A 19,379-nucleotide genomic window follows, 5' to 3' on the forward strand; every position below is an offset into this window, starting at 1 on the left:
TGTAGCCACCGTACAATAATATGATGGCTGTTAGATGCAAGCAATACACATTCAATTGCAATTGAAAGGAAAATAATAGGCGTATCTTTGTTATTATCTTTTAGAGTATCACATGTTTAGCCCGACTCTGGGCATCTGTGAGGCATATATTAGCTAATAACTGTTTCCTGTTTATAGCAACTTGGGACATGGATATTTTTTCCTGACTCAACAGATGAAACCACAAGTACTGTTTCACTTTGATGGTTTATCTTTATTTCAGAATATAGATTAACATGACAAAAGGCCAATCAAAACAATCAAGACAAGAGCAGCGTAGAGACACTCATATTTCTAGACTAGATTTAAGACCAGTTGCAGCAAGAGCAGCTAGTATCAAAGACCAGTCCAGTGGCGCAGTGCTCCGCATAAGTCTCGCCAGCATCGCAGTTGTAGAACTGGTTCTTGTTGCTAGGGTCAGGATAAAGTCCATTAGCTTTGCCAGCACAGAAGCCACTGCCACTTGAGCCACTGCTGCTACCACCACTGCTTCCGCCACCACTAGGTGGAGCAGGGGCAGCAGTAGCTGGGGCAGGAGTGACAGGGGGTAGCGGCTGGGCAGGAGCTGAGCAACCTAGAAGATAGAGAGCATCAAATAAATAAATAGTACTGCATGTAGCTACTGTGTGGGTGTGGTGGGTGTGTGTGGATTCATTTCTTTATCACAGTTAGTTAATAATAGATGCAGAATCCCATTTTAGGGGTAGAGGAGGTACAGCAACAAAACCTTTACATTACATTTACTCTATCAAAATATTTGTACTCACTTTGGCCAGTTCCCAGTCCACTCTTAATGGTGTTGATCAGAGGGTATTTGCCCTGGTTGCAGAAGGTGCCACTGAAGTCATCCAGGTCCAGAGACCACACCATAGCACCTCCAAAGTTGTTTTTCTTCAACCAGTCAATCTATACGGATTTGAAAGAATGACAAACACTGTGTATTCTAGATACAAAGCCATATGTTCACAAACCATGTATGGTCCAAAACTTCCTTTGACCAATCTTTTGGATTCTAGTGCCATGTAAATAGAAAATACCTTAATCTGAAAACTCTTGATGTTGTCATAGCCAACCCAAATGTTTTGGCTGCTGTAGGCATAAGGCACATCCTGAGGGGCATCCCAAGCCTGAGTGGCTCCTTGAGACAGGAAGGTACAGATCTGAAAAGAGAGCATTGGATGTATGTGAGATCAAGTGAAATGTGTGATTGCACGAAAGAATCTTGAAGTACGTTACAATATATCTTGATTCTCACCTCATAGTAAGCCCAGAATCCACTTTGCCTGGTGTAAGTTCCAGCAGGTCCAGGTCCAGCAGTGGGAGCTCCCACACCAGTGTTGGAGGAGCTAGCCAGTTTGAAGACGTGTCCATAGGTGGGGAATCCAACAAGCAGCTTCTGAGCAGGAGCACCATTGCTCTTCCAGTAGTTCATAGCATAGTCCTGAAGTGGTGGAAAAGAAAATTCAGATCTCGCCAAAAATCAGACATCAATGCTTTGGTATTGAGTTACACTTACCACATTGAAGTAGATGTAAGATCCCTGGTCAGCTGGTCCACTGTACAGAGGGCTGTTCTCACCAGTCTGCTGCTCCCAAGTTCCATGGAAGTCATAGGTCATGACATGGAAGTAGTCCAGAACCCTGTGAAAGAAAGGTATTGGGGTCAGCCTATTGGAGAAACCTGTAATAAGGTTAATTCTCTGTCAAAACAACTAAAAGGAGTCTATACGAACTGGCCAATCTGGGCAATCTGGTATCCAGAGTCGATGGTACTCTTGCCGGCAGAGACAGCAGCGGTCAACAAAAGACGAGGACGGCTGGTCTGCTTGCCCTCAGCGACAAAGGCAGCCATCATTTCCTAATATAAAAAAGAGATGGCAATGTCAGTAAGAAGATAGGAAGGAGAGAATGAAGCAGTCTCTTTTGAGTTTGGATACAGATTAAATAGATCGGTTTGCAAATTTGAATATATGTGAAGGTTTCAAATGCTCTTGAGTTAAGGCCTAAGACCATTTGAGGCCTATATTGTTTGTGGGTTGATTTTCATGCCAGTGAATACCTGAACCAGAGTGGTGTAGAGTTGTTTGTCCTGAGAAGGACTTCCACGGGAACCAGGATACTCCCAGTCAATGTCCAGACCATCAAACTCGTACTGCCTCAAGAACTTAATCACAGACTGGATGAAAGTCTGGCGGGTAGCAGAGGTGGCCACCATAGCAGAGAACCTAAGGTAGCAAAGAACTAAGTGACCAAGCAGCTTTACATTTTGAATCATGTCTCAGTATTTTACATACTTGGCAGTGCCGAAGTTCCAGCCACCGATAGCCAGAAGGGTCTTAAGGTTGCTGTTCCTGTTGAGAACATAAAGAATATTTAAGATTCCTCTCTTGTGTTTGTGTATGTATGAAACAGAAAAAATGCTTTCATTTCATGAATTAGAATACTTAAGTTTTACCAATGAGCCCAGGTGGATATCAAATCAAAATAAATCAACATACTGATTCTTCAAGGCCTGGAACTCTCCGTAAAGCTTGACATCGTCCCACTCATAGGTTGCAATCTCATTGTTGTTCATTCCAGCAAAAGCATAGATCAGATGGTCACACAGGCATGGGTCAACGTTGGTAGGGAAGTACTTTCCTGCTCCAGGTCTGTACTGTCCCCAGTTGGTGAAGTAACATGACAGGATGTAGGAAGATCCTAGGAGGAATTAAAAAAGAAAGATGGTAAGGGATTTTGGAGTTAATTAAAAAGCTTAGTCTAGAGATTATTTATTCTGTAGTTTTATCAGCAAAGATGTAGTGACCCATGTGAAAATAAAATTACATGTCTGGATACTATTTTAACAAGAAGCTTACCTAGCTGCACATGCAGCAGGAGAGCCAGTCCTGGAAATAAAATGAAGACACTTTATATCAACATATTCCGACACAACTCTGCAATTCAAAACAATTCAATTCAAAACATATAATCATATGTAGCTAAATATACTGACAGTACAGTACAGTGTTAGCAATACTCAATCCTATTCGAAAGAAAATACAAAGGCATAATATAAAAATATCATATAGAGATACAATCTTATATTTAGATGTATATTTTAAGGTATTACCAAATTAAAAGCAGCAGAAGGTTTAACATTCTATATATTAGACTAGATAATATAAAATCTGGTAAAATAAAGTAAAGGCATGCTGAGGTTTCAACTCACCAACAAAGATCAGAAGCTTGCCCATGGTGCCTATGTACAGTTCATAAGAAGCATCTAGCCTTTTATATACCCCAACCAACACCACTTTCCTTATTTCATTCTCCGTCACTTATTTGCCCAGACTAAAATATTATAGCCGTCAGCATTTTGATAGTGATTAAACAAAGATAAGTGGCTAGAAATTGCTTATCTGCCCTTGTGTATTAAGTGCAGTGTATTAAATGCTAACTCTTAATATTGACACTCATGAGTGCATAGAAGTTGTAGTATTGTGGCTTTTCCATCTTTTACAAAAACAAGGTTTTTGGATCTTGGGACCATAGTCACCAAGAAAACAATTTGTAACACACTACACAGTGAAGGAGTGGAATCCTAGGCAAAGTCCCCATGCCCAAGAAAGCACATGTACAGGCCAGCCTGACGTTTGCAATGAACATTTGAATGATTCAGCAGAAAATTGGGTGAAAGTGTTGTGGTCAGATGAGACCAAATTCGAGCTCTTTGGCATCCACTCAACTTGCTGTGTTTGGAAGAGGAGGAATGCTGCCTATGATCCCAAGAACACCATCCCCAGTTTTTCTGCTAAGGGGTCAGGAAACAACTTCACCGCATCAAAGGGACGATGGACGTGGCCATGTGCCGTCAAATTTTGGCTGAGAACATCCTTCCCTCAGCCAGGGCATTGAAAATGGATCATGGATGGGTGTGCCGTCAAGATAATGACCCAAAACACACGGCCAAGGGAACAAAGTACTGGCTCAAGATGAAGCACATTAAGGTCCTTGAGACTTTAATTCCATCGAAAATCTATGGAGGGAGCTGAAGTTTTGAGTTGCATTTTTTTGGCGTTTTTTTTTTTTTTGTTATTATTCACTCTCACTGTTTCTCACTGTTATTCAGTCTCTCACTGTTAAAATAAACCTACCATTAAAATTATAGAACGTACAAACATACAAAATCAGCAGGGGATCAAATAATATATATATGTGTGTGTGGGGAAATCGTCACACAAATGATATCGTCGTTGTATTATTTTGGGTGTTAAATATTGAGTTAAATATTGACTAGTTTTTTTAATGGTTTATTTTAAAAATAAAGACACAACAGGTAACATACCATGCCTGAGTTTCACCAGACATAGTGCTAGATCTTCTGCCCAAAGAATTGTCACACAATGTTTTTTTTATACCAGAAAATCTTTTTTCACATGTTGCCCACATGAGTCCCTTAAGGTCCCAGAGGCCTTTATAAGCCATATAAGCGTATATAAAATCAATTCACATTGCAAGAATTGAACACCACAGTTACAATAAGGGGTACTACAAGGGTCTGCCTAATTTTTATAAATAAGAGAATTCAGTTTTGTATTTTTAATTAATTGTGAGCAATAAATTGTAGATTTACAGGAAAATTAAAAAAAAAACAAATTCACAACACAATAATATGTGCAGCAATGAAAGGGGTCTGAATACTTTCATTTATCAAAGTAAATATTTTTTATCACTAAAGTACTAAAGTTACTATAACTATATTTTAATTATTCAAAGTAACAGGCCTGAATTTAAATGGTAATGTAGAATTTGCACCTTTTGTATGTGATGACATTCTGTAAATTAAAGGTCATCGTGATATACAAGTACACATTATATAAGCATGGAAACGATAACATTTTCCATTACAGATTAAGAGTCTCAAAAACAGCTTATCAAATTATAAAAGTGCTTATTATTCTGCAGCAGGTCTGGCTCCTGCACTCGGTAAATAACAGGTAAATGTGTAATCAGCGATAATAAAAGTATATCTAGAATGGAAAAGGATCAGACAAAAAAACATATACTCTTAATGCTTATGTAATATGGAACATATTGCAAGATTTATATCAGGAATAAAAATGTTTCAAATAATATTGATTTTAATTTATTTGAAGCAGAAAAAATTTATTGAGACAAAAGGAATATATATTACAGCTATGTACTTTTCAATTCTGTCATTTGTTCATGTAAGCAGACTTTCTCAAAATATCTGTTTATGGTTAGATGGAAAATGTGAATCTACTATGTTTAAAATATATTTTTTAATCTAAATTTGTGCTTTGAAAAAAAAATCTAAGCAATATAATGGCCATTTAAATCAAATATTAGTGGCAAAGAGACCCATATGTTCTTCTGTCAACCTCTATAGTCCACTTTATAAGTTAAAATATATATTTTTTAATTATATGTTTTATTCTTTTTTTTCTTCCAAAAAAGACAATCAACATTTATAATAGATTTTCAGTCAGGCATCAAAACTGCATCCAGATTGAATGGACTTTGCACTTTGGCTGCCAATTTATACACCAACTTATGATCTGTCAGTGAACAATGTGGCCATTATTCAAAAAGGTTTTCACTGATATTTAGTAAGCAGCTTTAGTGTTGTTAGGAAATTCAGCACAGGAAGTCCGGCTTTTATTTCTCTGCACAAGTAAACCTGATTATCAACACCAGACTGTAATCATTGAGGACCTGAAGTTGAGAAACATAAACTCAAGAAAAGGGCTATAAGGGCTAAGGGAAATTCACATATACATACAACTCAGTAACTACCAGTTACTGTTACTAGTAGTCATTAGAATCATTTTGTAAACATTTTGACACCATTTTCAATTCAACTTTTTCAGTTCAACATTTTTTCCCACATATTCATTTAAAATAATATTAAATAAAACTTGCACGTGGCAAGTTCCCCTCATCGTGCTGATTGTTTTGATATGTCCATGTTGTGCTAATTTTTTTTTCATGTGACATCATGTGATGTCACGTGATGTGACCAGAATACACACGAGGCAATTCCCCTCATTGTGCTGTGTTTTGATATGTCACATGTCCATGTTCTGCTAATTTTTGATTTTCACGTGACATCACGTGACGTCATGTGACGTCATCAGAATACCCGTGAGCAAGTTCCCCTCATTGTTCTGAGTGTTTTGATATGTCACATGTCCATGTTGTGCAAATTTTTGATTTTCACGGAATTTCCCATTCATTTCTATGGGATTTTTTTGCCCGCTTTTTCGTCCACTGTGCGAACATCGTTTGTTGGATATAAAATTCATAAAATTATAAAATTCATAGCACACCTCTCCTCAATGAGCCGATCGACTTGACACCGCATTCATGGGTCTAGGCCAAAAGCTGCGGGAAAAGTTACGCGCCGAATTTTTGTCCGGCACAATAACAAGAATGTTGCTTTGCAAGCACCATTAATTACCAGACTATACAAATACACATTAATACTGCCACAATACTTTTTCCCAAAAGGCTATAAGTTTAGTATGTGTCAACCTCTGCAAGATGGCGATGAGGAGCAATTTTTTTTTACTTATAATGTAAATAGATGGAAAGCAGAAAGCCAAGAATTAGTTTTAAAAGTTGGACAGAACATGGAGAGAAGGGTAGGAGTGAACTGTGTGTCGTGTTTCGGTTATATTCCGGGATTGTCAATCACTGAAGAAGAAGAAGAAGAAGAAGAAGGAGGAGGAGGAGGAGGAGGAGGAGGAGAAAGATGAGAAAAATAAGAAAATCCCATAATGTTTTAAAATATATGGATGATCCTTAATTTAGATTAATTACTAACTATTACTAACACATTATTAACCACTTCCATCAAATCTGACTTGTACAGTAGGTACACAATTCAACACAGATACACTGTAAGAAGGCGTTAATACTTTCATAGACATACATTTTGTTACTACTCATATCACAGTTCAAAATATAACACTATTTCATTATAAATTTTGTTCTGTTCATAAGTATATTACATATATTACATACATTATAATTCACAAACAAAAAAAATAAAGTTTCTTCTGCTGAAATAAATGAAAACTTACTAACCACTAAAGAAGAAGAAGAAAAAAGAGGAAGAAGAAGAAAAAGAGGAAGTAGAAGAAGAAGAAACATATGATATTTTCTATGTCCAAAGGTTTGTGGAAGTCATTGATGTTGGGTGTGGAGTCCTGGAGTGCAGTCAATGTTTCAGATCATCCTAAAGGTATTTCCTTCAGTGAGGTTAAGGTCCCAGTTCTGTGCAGGACACTCAGGTTCTTCCAATACAACCTTGGCAAAACATGTCTTCATGAAGCTTGCTATGTGTACAAGGGGATTTTCTCTCTGGAACAGAAACTTTTTACATAATGCTTTAATACAGTATACAAAATGTCCTATATGATTGTGGGCTTCCAACATTATGGCGGCAGTTTTGGGAAGAAGTGCATATGGATTTGGGATGTTTAGTAATGTACAGTAGTGTATGACCTGAAAGTTTACAGAGAAGGACAGGAGAACAAGGTTTCAGACAGGTTCCTAACCTGCTTATACAGAGTTTTGTCCTCCCCTCTGTAGGCATCTTCCTTGGCTTGTCGAAGTTTTTTCAGTTTTGGCTGGAAAAAAAAAATTTCGACAAAACTCTGTATAAGCAGGCCAGGAACCTACTGACAAAGGACATCAGATTAGCCAAAAGAAGCTACTCTGAAAAGCTGAAAATCAGGTTTTCAGATAACAACCCTGCGTCAGTGTGGAAAGGCCTGCAAGACATTACTAACCACAAGAGTCGTCCCCCATCTCCCATTGAAGCAAACAAAGACCGGGCTGACGACCTCAACACCTTCTACTGCAGGTTTGAGAACAACATCTTCACACCTCCCATCCAACCCAGCTCACTGACTGACATCACACCTCTGGGAACCCCATTAACAACTCCTTCCAGCAATAAAGTTGCACTCATGATTTGTGAAGAGGATGTGAATCGGCTCTTTCAGAGACAGAAGACAAGGAAAGCCCCCGGCCCAGATGGGGTCTCCCCCTCCTGTCTCAAATCATGTGCTGATCAACTGGCTCCTATCTTCACCTATATCTTCAACAGATCTCTGGAGCTGTGTGAAGTCCCCTCCTGCTTTAAACTCTCCACAATCATCCCGGTCCCCAAGAAACCCTCCATCACTGGACTGCATGACTACAGGCCTGTTGCTCTGACATCTGTTGTCATGAAGACCTTTGAACAGCTGGTATTGGCCCACCTAAAGACGGTCACAGAACAGATGCTGGATCCCCTATAGTTTGCCTACCATACAAACAGATCAGTGGACGACTCAGTCAACATTGGACTGCACTACATTCTGGAACACCTGGACTGCCCAGGGACATATGCCCGGATTCTGTTTGTTGACTGTCTGTTCAGTTCTACTTTTAATAGTATAATTCCGGAAATTCTCCACTCCAAACTCCTAAGGCTCACTGTACCCCTTCCATCTGTCAGTGGATCACCAGCTTCCTGACAGATAGGAAACAACAGGTGAGACTGGGAGGTGTCACCTCCAGCATTCGGACAATCAGCACTGGCGCTCCACAGGGATGTGTCCTCTCCCCACTGTTATTCTCCCTCTATACCAATGACTGCACTTCAAGTGACCAAACTGTTAAACCCCTGAAATTTGCAGATGATACTACGCTCATCGGTCTCATCCAAGATGGCGATGAGTCTGCATACCGGCAGGAGGTGAAGCCGCTGGTGCTATGGTGCAGTCAGAACAGCTGAAACACCCTCAAAACTGTGGAGATGATAGTGGACTTTAGGAAACACCCCTCAACACCAGTCCCACTCACAATTTCCAACAGCCCGGTGTCATCTGTGGAGGCCTTCAGGTTTCTGAGCACTACCATTTCCCAAGACCTGAAATGGGAGTGCAACATAAACACCATCATCAAAAAGGCCCAGCAGAGGATGTACTTTCTACGCCAATTAAGGAAGTATGGTCTGCCACAGGAGCTGTTGATGCTGTTCTACACCGCAGTCATTGAATCTGTACTGTGCACATCCATCACCATCTGGTTTGGTGCTGCAACAAAACAGGACAGAAACAGACTTCAGCACACAGTAAAAACAGCAGACAAAATAATTGGCGCTCCCCTGCCCACCCCCCAGGACTTGTACGACACAAGAACCAGAAACCGGGCAGGAAAAATCACTACTGACCCTTCGCACCCCGGACATAACCTCTTTCAGCTCCTCCCTTCTGGCAGGCGCTACAGAACTCTTGTTTACTAAAACTGCCAGACACAGGAAGTTTCTTTCCCCAGACAATCACCCTGATCAACAACTTACCATAATTATATTCACTGCTTCTTATCATAAGTACTGCATTATCAGGACTGTCAGTCATCACATCATCTGTATATATTACACACCACTGCTGCTGTATATTGTACAAAAAGCATAATATTGCACAATACTGTTATTTGCACTCCCACACTTTATGTACATTACTGATTGTCCATATTCTATATTCATATTTTGCCTATTTGATTCATTCTATATTCATATTTTATACTCATTCTGTCTATATTGTATCTCATCGTCTGCATTGTTGGTTTTTTTGTTTTTTTTTTCTTGTATAGTTTGTATAGTATAGTGTTATTTATGTCTGTACGTTTGAGAGTCGCTAACTGCCGGAACCAAATTCCTTGTGTGTCTCAACACACTTGACCAGTAAATCTGATTGTGATTCTGATTCTGAACTCCTTTATATCTTAAAGAAAGTTGTTTGATTGGTTTGATGGTATTAATTAATTAATTCATTAATTAATTTACATTTTTTGAATTGGACCTGTTTTGTTCTGAACTATTTGCACTACACACACTCACATCTCCACATTTTATAGACTCCTAGCTCATATTTACTTATTCCCAACTACAACTCTGTTCTGAAGACACTGAATGTTCAACACCTTAATATTATTATGTCGCTTTGTAGAAGCCAACATTCTGTTTTCCTATTTAAACTTAGACAAAAATTTATTAAGAGTAACTCCTCCTTTCGAGCCACATGCACCAAATTCGGATATGTTGTAGACCCTGGTCTAAAGTTTGTTTTCTTCCTTTCAGTTGTGCCACAGCCCCGCCCCCACATATGCAGAATAAAAAAAATTTTTTACAACATGGACATGTGACATATCAAAACACTCAGAACAATGAGGGGAACTTCCACACGGGTATTCTGATGACGTCACGTGATGTCACGTGATGTCACGTGAAAAAAAATTTGCACAACATGGGCATGTGACATTTCAAAACACTCAGCACAATAAGGGGAACTGCCTCGCGGGTATTCTGATGACGTCACGTGATGTCACGCGAAAACAAAAAACATTAGCACAACAGGACATGTGGCATATCAAATCAGCCCAAGGAGGGTAATTGCGTCACAGGTTTTCGGATGGAATCATATGCTCGTCTCCACTTGCCTCCAAATGTTTTGGCACCCTAGCGCTCCACTAGATTTCACAAGTTTTATGTCCACTTGCCTCCAAAAGTATCACTGACCCTTATGTCCACTTGCCTCCAAAAATCACTGGCCTTTGCGAATACTTGCCTCGACAAAGCCAACATCGAAGTTTGTCGCGACAAACTTTATAAATCTTTTAAACTTCATTCATTCATTCATTTTCTACCGCTTATCTGAACTACCTCGGGTCATGGGGAGCTTGTGCCTATCTCAGGCGTCATTGGGCATCAAGGCAGGATACACCCTGGACAGAGTGCCAACCCCTCGCAGGGCACACACACACACACACTCTCATTCACTCACGCAATCACACACTACAGACAATTTTCCAGAGATGCCAATCAACCTACCATGCATGTCTTTGGACCGGGGTAGGAAACCGGAGTACCCGGAGGAAACCCACACATGCAAACTCCACACACACAAGGCGGAGGCAGGAATCAAACCCCCAACCCTGGAGGTGTGAGGCAAACCTGCTAACCACTAAGCCACCATGCTCCCTATTTTATGTGTCTTTTTTCTATAAAATAAAGACAGACATCTCAGACTAACTTGACTCTTCTTTTAATAAACTTGTGCGCCCTACACACATTCTTTACATGAGGTTACCCCAGGTGTGCACCCTCTTCTCTGGCCCCCTCTACAACAGAACATACAACAATCGTTCCTATTGTCACATCCTTTCTCTTTTTTTTTTTTTCTCAATTTCTTGTACAAACAAAGAACATTGTTTTCTTATTACTCCTGTGTAGTAATTTAACATTTTCATTCTGACATTTTCATTTCTGACTTCACTCTGTTTTTGTTTTTGTTTTTTTTTCTAACTTGTTATACAGTCTTTTAAATATAGTGGTTTCCTTATTAGACGTCCTGCTTTTGTGACAACAGATGCTGGGAGGTCTGACTGTTGAGTGTTCCGCATTTGATTTTCCACAGCGCTAAGGTGTGATTGAGCATCTGCAGTTTCTGCGTGGTTTGTATTGTCAGGATCAACAGTCTCTGTTTGGTTGGAGACTCTGGGGGTCATTCCATGATCCCTTCGGAGATGTCTCCTGTTTCTTCTTATAACACCTCCAGAATCCAACTGGACACTGTAGGATCTCGAGTCGATGGGCTCCACCACTGTCCCCTTTCGAGAAGAATCGATAGCGCTCTACTGTCATGTTTATACTGGGATTGCAATGTTCATCAAACTTTTCAATAATGTTTTTTACCGTTCGTGCATCCGCAGCCACATCACTCATCAGAGTTTCCAGCAGTTCCCGACCGCTCTCGCCGATGAGGTAGTAAAACAATTTGACCTTCGTCTTTTCCTCCGCGTCCAACATTGTCAGCTCCAGGTAGAGCCAAAACTGGTCCCTCCAGGATTTCCAGGTCTTGGATAGATGGTCTCGGCGTCCATGCATAACGGTGATGGTGGCTTTAATCCATCCATCGTGCAGCTCTGTTCACGTGCAGCTCTCCGCTCTAATTCTAAACTTGTAAACTAACAATCTAAAAGTGCCCACGCTGCCACCATATTTTATGTGTCTTTTTTCTATAAAATAAAGACAGACATCTCAGACTAACTCTTCTTTTAATAAACTTGTGCGCCCTACACACATTCTTTACATGAGGTTACCCCAGGTGTGCACCCTCTTCTCTGGCCCCCTCTACAACAGAACATACAACAATTGTTCCTATTGTCACACTCCCCATTATTTAAACTTAAATTTTATTATTACAGTTACATTTATAATACATTGTTCACATGAGCAACATGTTAAGTGCAATATATTTGCAATTTAATTATATTCAATTTTATGTGTATTGTACTTTTAACATTGGGTCAACTCAAAGATTAATATTAAACAAAAATCCAAGATTAATATTAGACTTAAATTTAAATGTATTTATCCCCAATGAACAAGTCTGAGGTGACTGAGGCGACTGTGGTGAGGAAAAACTCCCTTAGATGGAAGAGGAAGAAACCTTGAGAGGAACCAGACTCAAAAGGGAACCTCATCCTCATTCGGGTGACACTGAAGGGTGTGATTATAAACATACAGTCCGACAATTGTGTATTGATGAGGAGGTTGTTGTCCTCAAGACAACATGGAGTTTGTGTCTCCTCGTAGAATGTCCGAATACTTCAAGAAGCAGAATAGAACTGAATCTTGGTACAAATCTAAATAGTATTTTATCTGATCACTTATGTTAATGTTTACACTCCTATATTCATGTGCATACCATTTTTAACCATTTTATGCACCATAAAAACGTCTATCAATTACTCACTCTATCTATCTATCTATCTATCTATCTATCTATCTATCGATCGATCGATCGATCGATCGTTAGGAGACGATTTGTGCCACACGCCGAACCAGTAGGTGGCGGTAATGAGCGAATGTATTGTTTGCCAAGCGCCTTAAAACTCGAAGAAGCAGAAGAAACGATTAGGCGTAAGCGAAGTGTCTCAGTGTAAAATGAACAATTTGGACGGTTTGAACACGTTTTTAACAGAGCGCTTGATGGCAGTCGCTGGAGAGATATTCACTGTGTTTAAAGACGCGTTCAGTGAATATCAGAGTGAAATCGAGCGAATAAAACAGGAGAACCGGTGTCTCAGGGAGGCGCTGGCTGAAATCTACAACAGTGTTCAGGAGCGAGCAGGTAACTTCCTCTATCTGTAATCATCTCATACAGTCAGTAAACATCTCAGTAATCATGTCATTCACTCAGGAATCATCTCAATCATGTCTGTTAGAAACAAATGAGATTGTTTTTACTTCTGTTTGACCTCCTTGTGTTAGTGAATGATCTGTATTTGTGTTCAGAGAAGCACAGTTTAAACCAGAGAGCCCTGGACTCTGACACCTCCTTCATTGAAGTGAACCTGGAACTAGAAGCCAATCCAAACACATCTGATCAACCACAACCGTCTCAGAGTCATCAACACACGTGTACGTCAAAGTTCGCAAGTGTCGATGAAGATCAGGACCCTGAATCGAGCATCTCGGAGCAATCCGGGGTGAAGGATGAAACCGAGGACTCCAGAGATTTACACGAAGGCTCGTTATACGCCGTCAAAGTGGAGCCGTGTGCATCGCAGGATGACTTTTCTGTTGAAGTTAAAAAGGAAGCAGAAGATCATCAAGAGATGGAGCAACAAGGGCCTCTTTCTTGTTCTTATTGCGAACAAACATTCACTGACGTTCCTGAGCTAGCGTCACACGTACAGAGTCACAGAGCTTTGTTCACCTGCGAAGTCTGCGGAAAGTCCTTTAAGCAAAAAGGGACGCTGAAAACACACATGATCGTGCACCAGAAAGAAAGACCTTTTGGCTGTAGTTATTGTAAAAAACAGTTCAAGCTGAAGTGCCACCTGAAAGAGCACGAGAGGATTCACACGGGTGAAAAACCCTTCAGCTGTCCAGTGTGCAGGATGAGTTTTACTCGCTCCAATCCTATGAAGATACACCTTCGTAATCATCACCAGGAGCAGTTCTAACCACATCTAGTTCTTATCACAATCTGGGCTGGATGATATTAAACTTGTGGATAAAATTATATTTTCTTTTATTCGTCTCTTGTTGTTACCTTTGTTACTATATTTGATGCAATTACATGGCTAGTTTTAATATTAGAGATTTGCTGAATATAACAGAAGTTCTAATCCTGTATTACTGCTGTTTTTTTTCTTTCACTACTCTGCTTATGAATCTTACTATCCATGCTAAACAAATTACTTTGTGAGTCTGATTTCTACTGATTAACACACAGGGTTCTGTTTTTTTATTATTATTATTATTATTATTATTATTATTATTATTATTATTATTCCGGATTCAGAGGTTTTACACATTTTATACAGATTTTATAGAAAACTGAAAATGGATGATTTACACGTCATTAATGTTAAACCAACCATTTATTATTTTTAGTAATAAATAGGGGATCGTTTAGGTGATTTGTTCTGACTGCTTAAAGAACTGTTTTACTTCTGGTGCTTTATTAAGTAAATGCTTTTTAATGGTGGGATTGTGGGTCCACTTGATGCTCCAAAAATACAAATACAAAATGTCTGCAACTCACAGGCTGTAAATAAAACACAGGATCTGATTTTTAATGAGAGCTTTTAATGAGAGCGTTATTCAAACTGTATAACAGAGACAAATTGTATAAAAAGGCAGAGAAAATGAGTTTGCTATGTTGAGTTGATGAGATGAAGAAAACAACTGTCCACTGTAAACTATTCACAGAAGTGTACGTAATAAATATCTACCTTTACTAATTGTACGCTCGTTGTTTGAAAAATTTGAGAGGGGATCTGAAACGGTCGGCTGTATAAATATTTAACGTAAAGAGATAAACGTCCAGATTTAAGGTCATTTTGAGTGTTTCACTATTTATATCTTAATATCTGTGTGCATTTGTGATAATAAACCTAGTTTACATTAAATTGATTGTTTCTTCATACTCTATTATGGCTGGCTGGATGAGTTTACAACAAAGAATAACATCATGCAAAGATATCAGACCACTGTTTTAAACATTGAGTGCGCTTCGTCTGTTCTCCGACAGGGGGCGGTACAAGCTTAACGACACAGAGCCTTCTACCGTTATAACTAAGCAGCAGCAGAAGAAGAAGCAGAGCACTAACACTTTTATACGAGTCTACACTGAAAAAATGGCTCATTTGGAGACGCTGAATTCGTTTCTTTGTGATCGTTTAATGGCTGCTGCAGCAGAAATATATCAAGTGGTTAAAGACACTGTTTCTCAGTATCAGGACGAAATAGACCGCTCTAAACAGGAGAATATTTATTTGAGGAAAATGCTAGCGGAAGTTAGCATCAACAATGGACCAGGTGAACGAGCTGCTGATTCTTATACAATGTTGTTTATGTTACATTCAGTTGATGTGCTCTTTCTTCCCTTTAATGCACTTCTTCTTAATAAAACTATCCTGTGTTTAGGATATAAACGGTACAGAAAATGGTCAAAATGTTAGTAATCACCTACTTGTTATTTGTTTTAGTTAGGAATGGCTTTAGTTAGGAATGGCTTTAGTTAGGAATGGCTTTAGTTAGCAGCTTCTAATGCTAAATAATGTTTAGCTAGAGTCCTAGCAGCTGAACTCAAAATCCAGGGATTGTTTTGACTCCACCCCCTTGATCTGACCCCACCCCCTTGATCTGACCCCATCCCTTGGTTTGACCCCACCCCCTTGGCCTGACTCCACCCCTTGGTCTGACTCCACTCCTTTGATTGACTCTACCCCCTTGTTCTGAATCCACCCCTTGGTCTGACTCCACCCCTTGGTCTGACTCCACCTCTTCGTCTGACTCCACCCCTTTGATTGACTCTACCCCCTTGGTCTGAATCCACCCCTTGGATTGACTCCACCCCCTTGGATTGACTCCACCCCCTTGGATTGACTCTACCCCCTTGGTCTCACTCCACCCCTTGGACTCTCTCCACCCCTTGGTCCGACTCCACCCCTTGGTCCGACTCCACCCCCTTGGACGGACTCCAACCCCTGGACCTCTGGTTCTGCAGCAAGGGGTTCGTCACATATCATGCCACGTCCTCCAGGGTTTTATCTTGCGTACCGAAGCTCTAAGCAGATCAGGGTTGAAATCAATCTGTTTTCTCTGATGTGTTTTATAGTCATGTTTTGCTGCAGTTCTGACAGGTGCCCAGACCAGCCGGGGAGTTGGATTTCCTCCTGAACAGCAGAACAGTAATGAGGAGGTGGTAGATTCGGAAGCCTCACTCATTCAAGTGAAGCTGGAGCTTAGCACCATGCAGCAGGATCTCAGCACCGAAGAGCACGATGTTGAAGAGCGAGATGCAGCAGCACTCCATTTCCCCTCAGATTCTACTGAGGACGTCACGGTCAAGCTCGAGGAAAATGACGTCCAGCTGGTTTGCAGCGACGAGTTAACTTCCTGTCCAGTGAACGCTGAAAGCCAGTTCGACCCAACAACCCAGTCCTTCTCTCAGCACGACTACTCAAATCTCCCGTTTCACTTGCAGAGCCCGGCTGCGGAAAGACTGTTTCGCTCCAAGGTGCGTCGCAGACCTCTCAGGAGTGACGGGAATTCCAAAGGGCGTAAGATTACCAAGAGCTGCAAGGAGAAAAAACTCCGCTGCGATCTCTGTGGGAAGTGGTACAGCACCGCTCACTCGCTCAAAATCCACCTGAGGACGCATACGGGCGAGAGGCCGTTCCCCTGCAAGTTCTGCGTGAAGACTTTTCACCAGAAAGCGCACTTAAAGGAACACGAGAGGACGCACACTGGAGAAAAACCCTTCAGCTGTTCAGTGTGTGGGAAACGTTTCAGTCGGGCTCAGCAGGTCAGAGTCCACATACACTATCATCATCAACATCAAGCTGCCACGATTATTAAAAACCAACAGTGCACATGAGACAGCGTAAAGGATTCGAAGAGCGACAAGTTCTCCTTCTTTTCTTTTGCCTTCACATACTGTGTGTGTACGCGAGTGTGTCCGTTTGCGCAGAGATAAACATTTTAATCCTGCTCTTAAAATGTGTATTCTATCAGATTTTCACTGCTGAAATGTTTCACAGAGAGATTAGACAGTGTTTTTTATTTTAAAGCTGATACAGTTGAGTGCAAAAGTTTGTACAACCACATTATTTATAGTGACAAATAGGGCTGTCACTTTTTAACCGCTATTCGAACATCCGTTTTGTACAGAACGCTAAAAGCTAGTTGTACAGAAAAGGAAGATAACAACAGCAGCTTGCAGCCTGTTCATTAAAATCCATTCATTTTTCCAAATCTTTCACAACCTCATCTACACTTTAATGCTGTGTCCACTAGGTGGCACGTCAGAGCCAAACATCTCTGTACATCTGGTTTGACCGCCTTTGAAAGTATTTACTGATCTGGAAAATTGCATGCAAAACAGACCTTTCAGTAGGATGAAGAGATTTTTAAAGTAAAAAAAAAAAATCACTATAATTAGATAACTGTTAATGTTAGCACTATATAACAGTCTAATGCGAGACTTAACTTGGCTCCACCCCCACAGACAGTGTCACATGGTGCTATACCGCCTCTGATATTTATGTTGGTCAGAGGTTTTATGTGTGGCAGCATCACGTTCATTTATTTACTCGGTATAATTCAGCATTTAGCTCGGGTCTTAGCTGAAAATCAGCGTAAATGTGTCGCATACATGTGCTGCATTCGGCACCTTTGAGTCCAGTGTTTTAAGTCTTCACAGGAAAGTGCATGAGAAAAGAAGACTAAGAGCTATGGAGCTAACACCAAAACCTCCATAGTTATCAGTTATTACGTTTGAGAGTGTTGAATTATTTTTTTTAACCCTCTGTTAAACACCACTGTAACTGACTCATACATAACAGCATCCAAAAATATATCACTAATATCAATAAACATCTTACAGTTAATTCGGTATAATTGTATCTATCGTGTTTCTAAGGTTGGAATTGCGCTGTAATTGAGTTAAGATTTTCCCAGAGGGTTATGAAAACGTGTCTTATAGTCATACTGTTGGAGGATCTACCAACAGGGGATGCAAACTTTTGCTCTCAACTGTTATCTTAGATGAGCACTGCTGATAAGGAAATTGTTTTTATGAACGCTACCTAACCGTAACTTAAAGCATTTTAAAACATGTTTGCTTGCTTTTTTTGTTTGCATACAATACTTTTGTAAATCACATTCGTTCTGGTTGATCGTTTTGTGAAATATAAAATAAAATAAAATGTTCTACAGTGCATTGTGGTCTGTGTCCTGATCTCATCTTTCACTCCAGAGCTGCATCCCAAACCTGGTCTCCCAGTTGAATATCTGACAGCAGGGTTCCAGCTCCACGGTTGCTGAGCAGGCCTTACACTAGGAAACAGTCTACGAACGTGAGGGAAAGAAAATATATAGAAAGAAAACTGGGTGAAGGGAAGTGGTGTTTTAGTGCAGCAGAGACACGACAATAATGTGTATATATATATATAAAATGTGAGATATATGTATAGAGAATCTGTAACAGTTCTAGTAACATTTACTAAAATTAAACATTAAATCCAACAAATTGTAATCCTGTTATCATAACACCACATTTGACGATGCATAAAACTATGAAAATATCTGATTTAGGCCCAAATGCCTGCTCTACACATGCCCAGTGATCACATGTTGTTTGATGGCATCAAACACCTTTATAGTTTTTCAGTACTGCTGTATTAAAACCTCCCGTCCCAGTGAAAGACATATACAAGATATGGTTTAGGTTTTCTCTTAACTAGTGTCAATGATTCTTTTTATTTTAAGAGCTGGTCAGCCAAACCCTGGTAGTGTGACCTTATGACAAAGGACACGATTTAAAAAAAAAAAAAAAAAAAAGAATGTTTCAGATCATTTCAGATTCATATTTTATTTGTGAGGTTTTCTGTGATACTTTTCCTATACAGAAGGGCCTCTGTTTTGAGTATTGCTGAATATACGACGTAGAATTACACTCGCTTCTTTTAGCACTGAAGCTTTCAGGCTGAAGAGATCGAGTGACGTCAGAGGTTTTACTTTTCAGTACAGAATGTATTCAGCAGACACTTATTCCTAAACAGTCCTCCCTTTTTGATTAAATCAAGCAAGTAAGGAAAGAGCAATGCAATGTTTTGCTTTTCAGTGTTGTCTGTATTCTACACATAACTAATTTCCACTCATTTTGCATGTGGCGCGTGTTATTCTCCATGACTTTTTTCCATGATTTTACAGACAATATTAAAAAGAAATTGCAAATTATATTCACCTCATAATATAATCCC

The 19,379-nt window shown here is 39.9% G+C and overlaps 3 protein-coding genes across 3 annotated transcripts; 2 read left to right on the top strand and 1 right to left on the bottom strand.

Moving 5' to 3' along the window:
• Positions 1-232: 232 nt before the first annotated feature.
• LOC132837952 (acidic mammalian chitinase-like) lies at positions 233-3,378 on the bottom strand. Its single transcript, XM_060857998.1, has 11 exons — positions 3,250-3,378; positions 2,897-2,926; positions 2,537-2,738; positions 2,333-2,389; positions 2,098-2,263; positions 1,772-1,896; positions 1,556-1,679; positions 1,295-1,480; positions 1,077-1,199; positions 807-945; positions 233-613 (listed from the first exon to the last, which is right to left on the bottom strand). The coding sequence occupies exons 1-11, from the start codon at positions 3,272-3,274 to the stop codon at positions 345-347; spliced, it is 1,446 nt and encodes a 481-aa protein (XP_060713981.1). The 5' UTR covers positions 3,275-3,378; the 3' UTR covers positions 233-344.
• Positions 3,379-12,970: 9,592 nt separating this feature from the next.
• On the top strand, positions 12,971-14,852 carry LOC132838139 (chorion transcription factor Cf2-like). Its single transcript, XM_060858309.1, has 2 exons — positions 12,971-13,231; positions 13,396-14,852. The coding sequence occupies exons 1-2, from the start codon at positions 13,045-13,047 to the stop codon at positions 14,067-14,069; spliced, it is 861 nt and encodes a 286-aa protein (XP_060714292.1). The 5' UTR covers positions 12,971-13,044; the 3' UTR covers positions 14,070-14,852.
• A 328-nt stretch (positions 14,853-15,180) lies between these two features.
• Positions 15,181-18,335, top strand: LOC132838138 (myoneurin-like). Its single transcript, XM_060858308.1, has 2 exons — positions 15,181-15,429; positions 16,248-18,335. The coding sequence occupies exons 1-2, from the start codon at positions 15,249-15,251 to the stop codon at positions 16,991-16,993; spliced, it is 927 nt and encodes a 308-aa protein (XP_060714291.1). The 5' UTR covers positions 15,181-15,248; the 3' UTR covers positions 16,994-18,335.
• The last annotated feature ends 1,044 nt before the right edge of the window (positions 18,336-19,379 follow it).

Source organism: Tachysurus vachellii, chromosome 22, assembly GCF_030014155.1.
Source record: "Tachysurus vachellii isolate PV-2020 chromosome 22, HZAU_Pvac_v1, whole genome shotgun sequence".
NCBI classification, from domain to species: domain Eukaryota; kingdom Metazoa; phylum Chordata; class Actinopteri; order Siluriformes; family Bagridae; genus Tachysurus; species Tachysurus vachellii.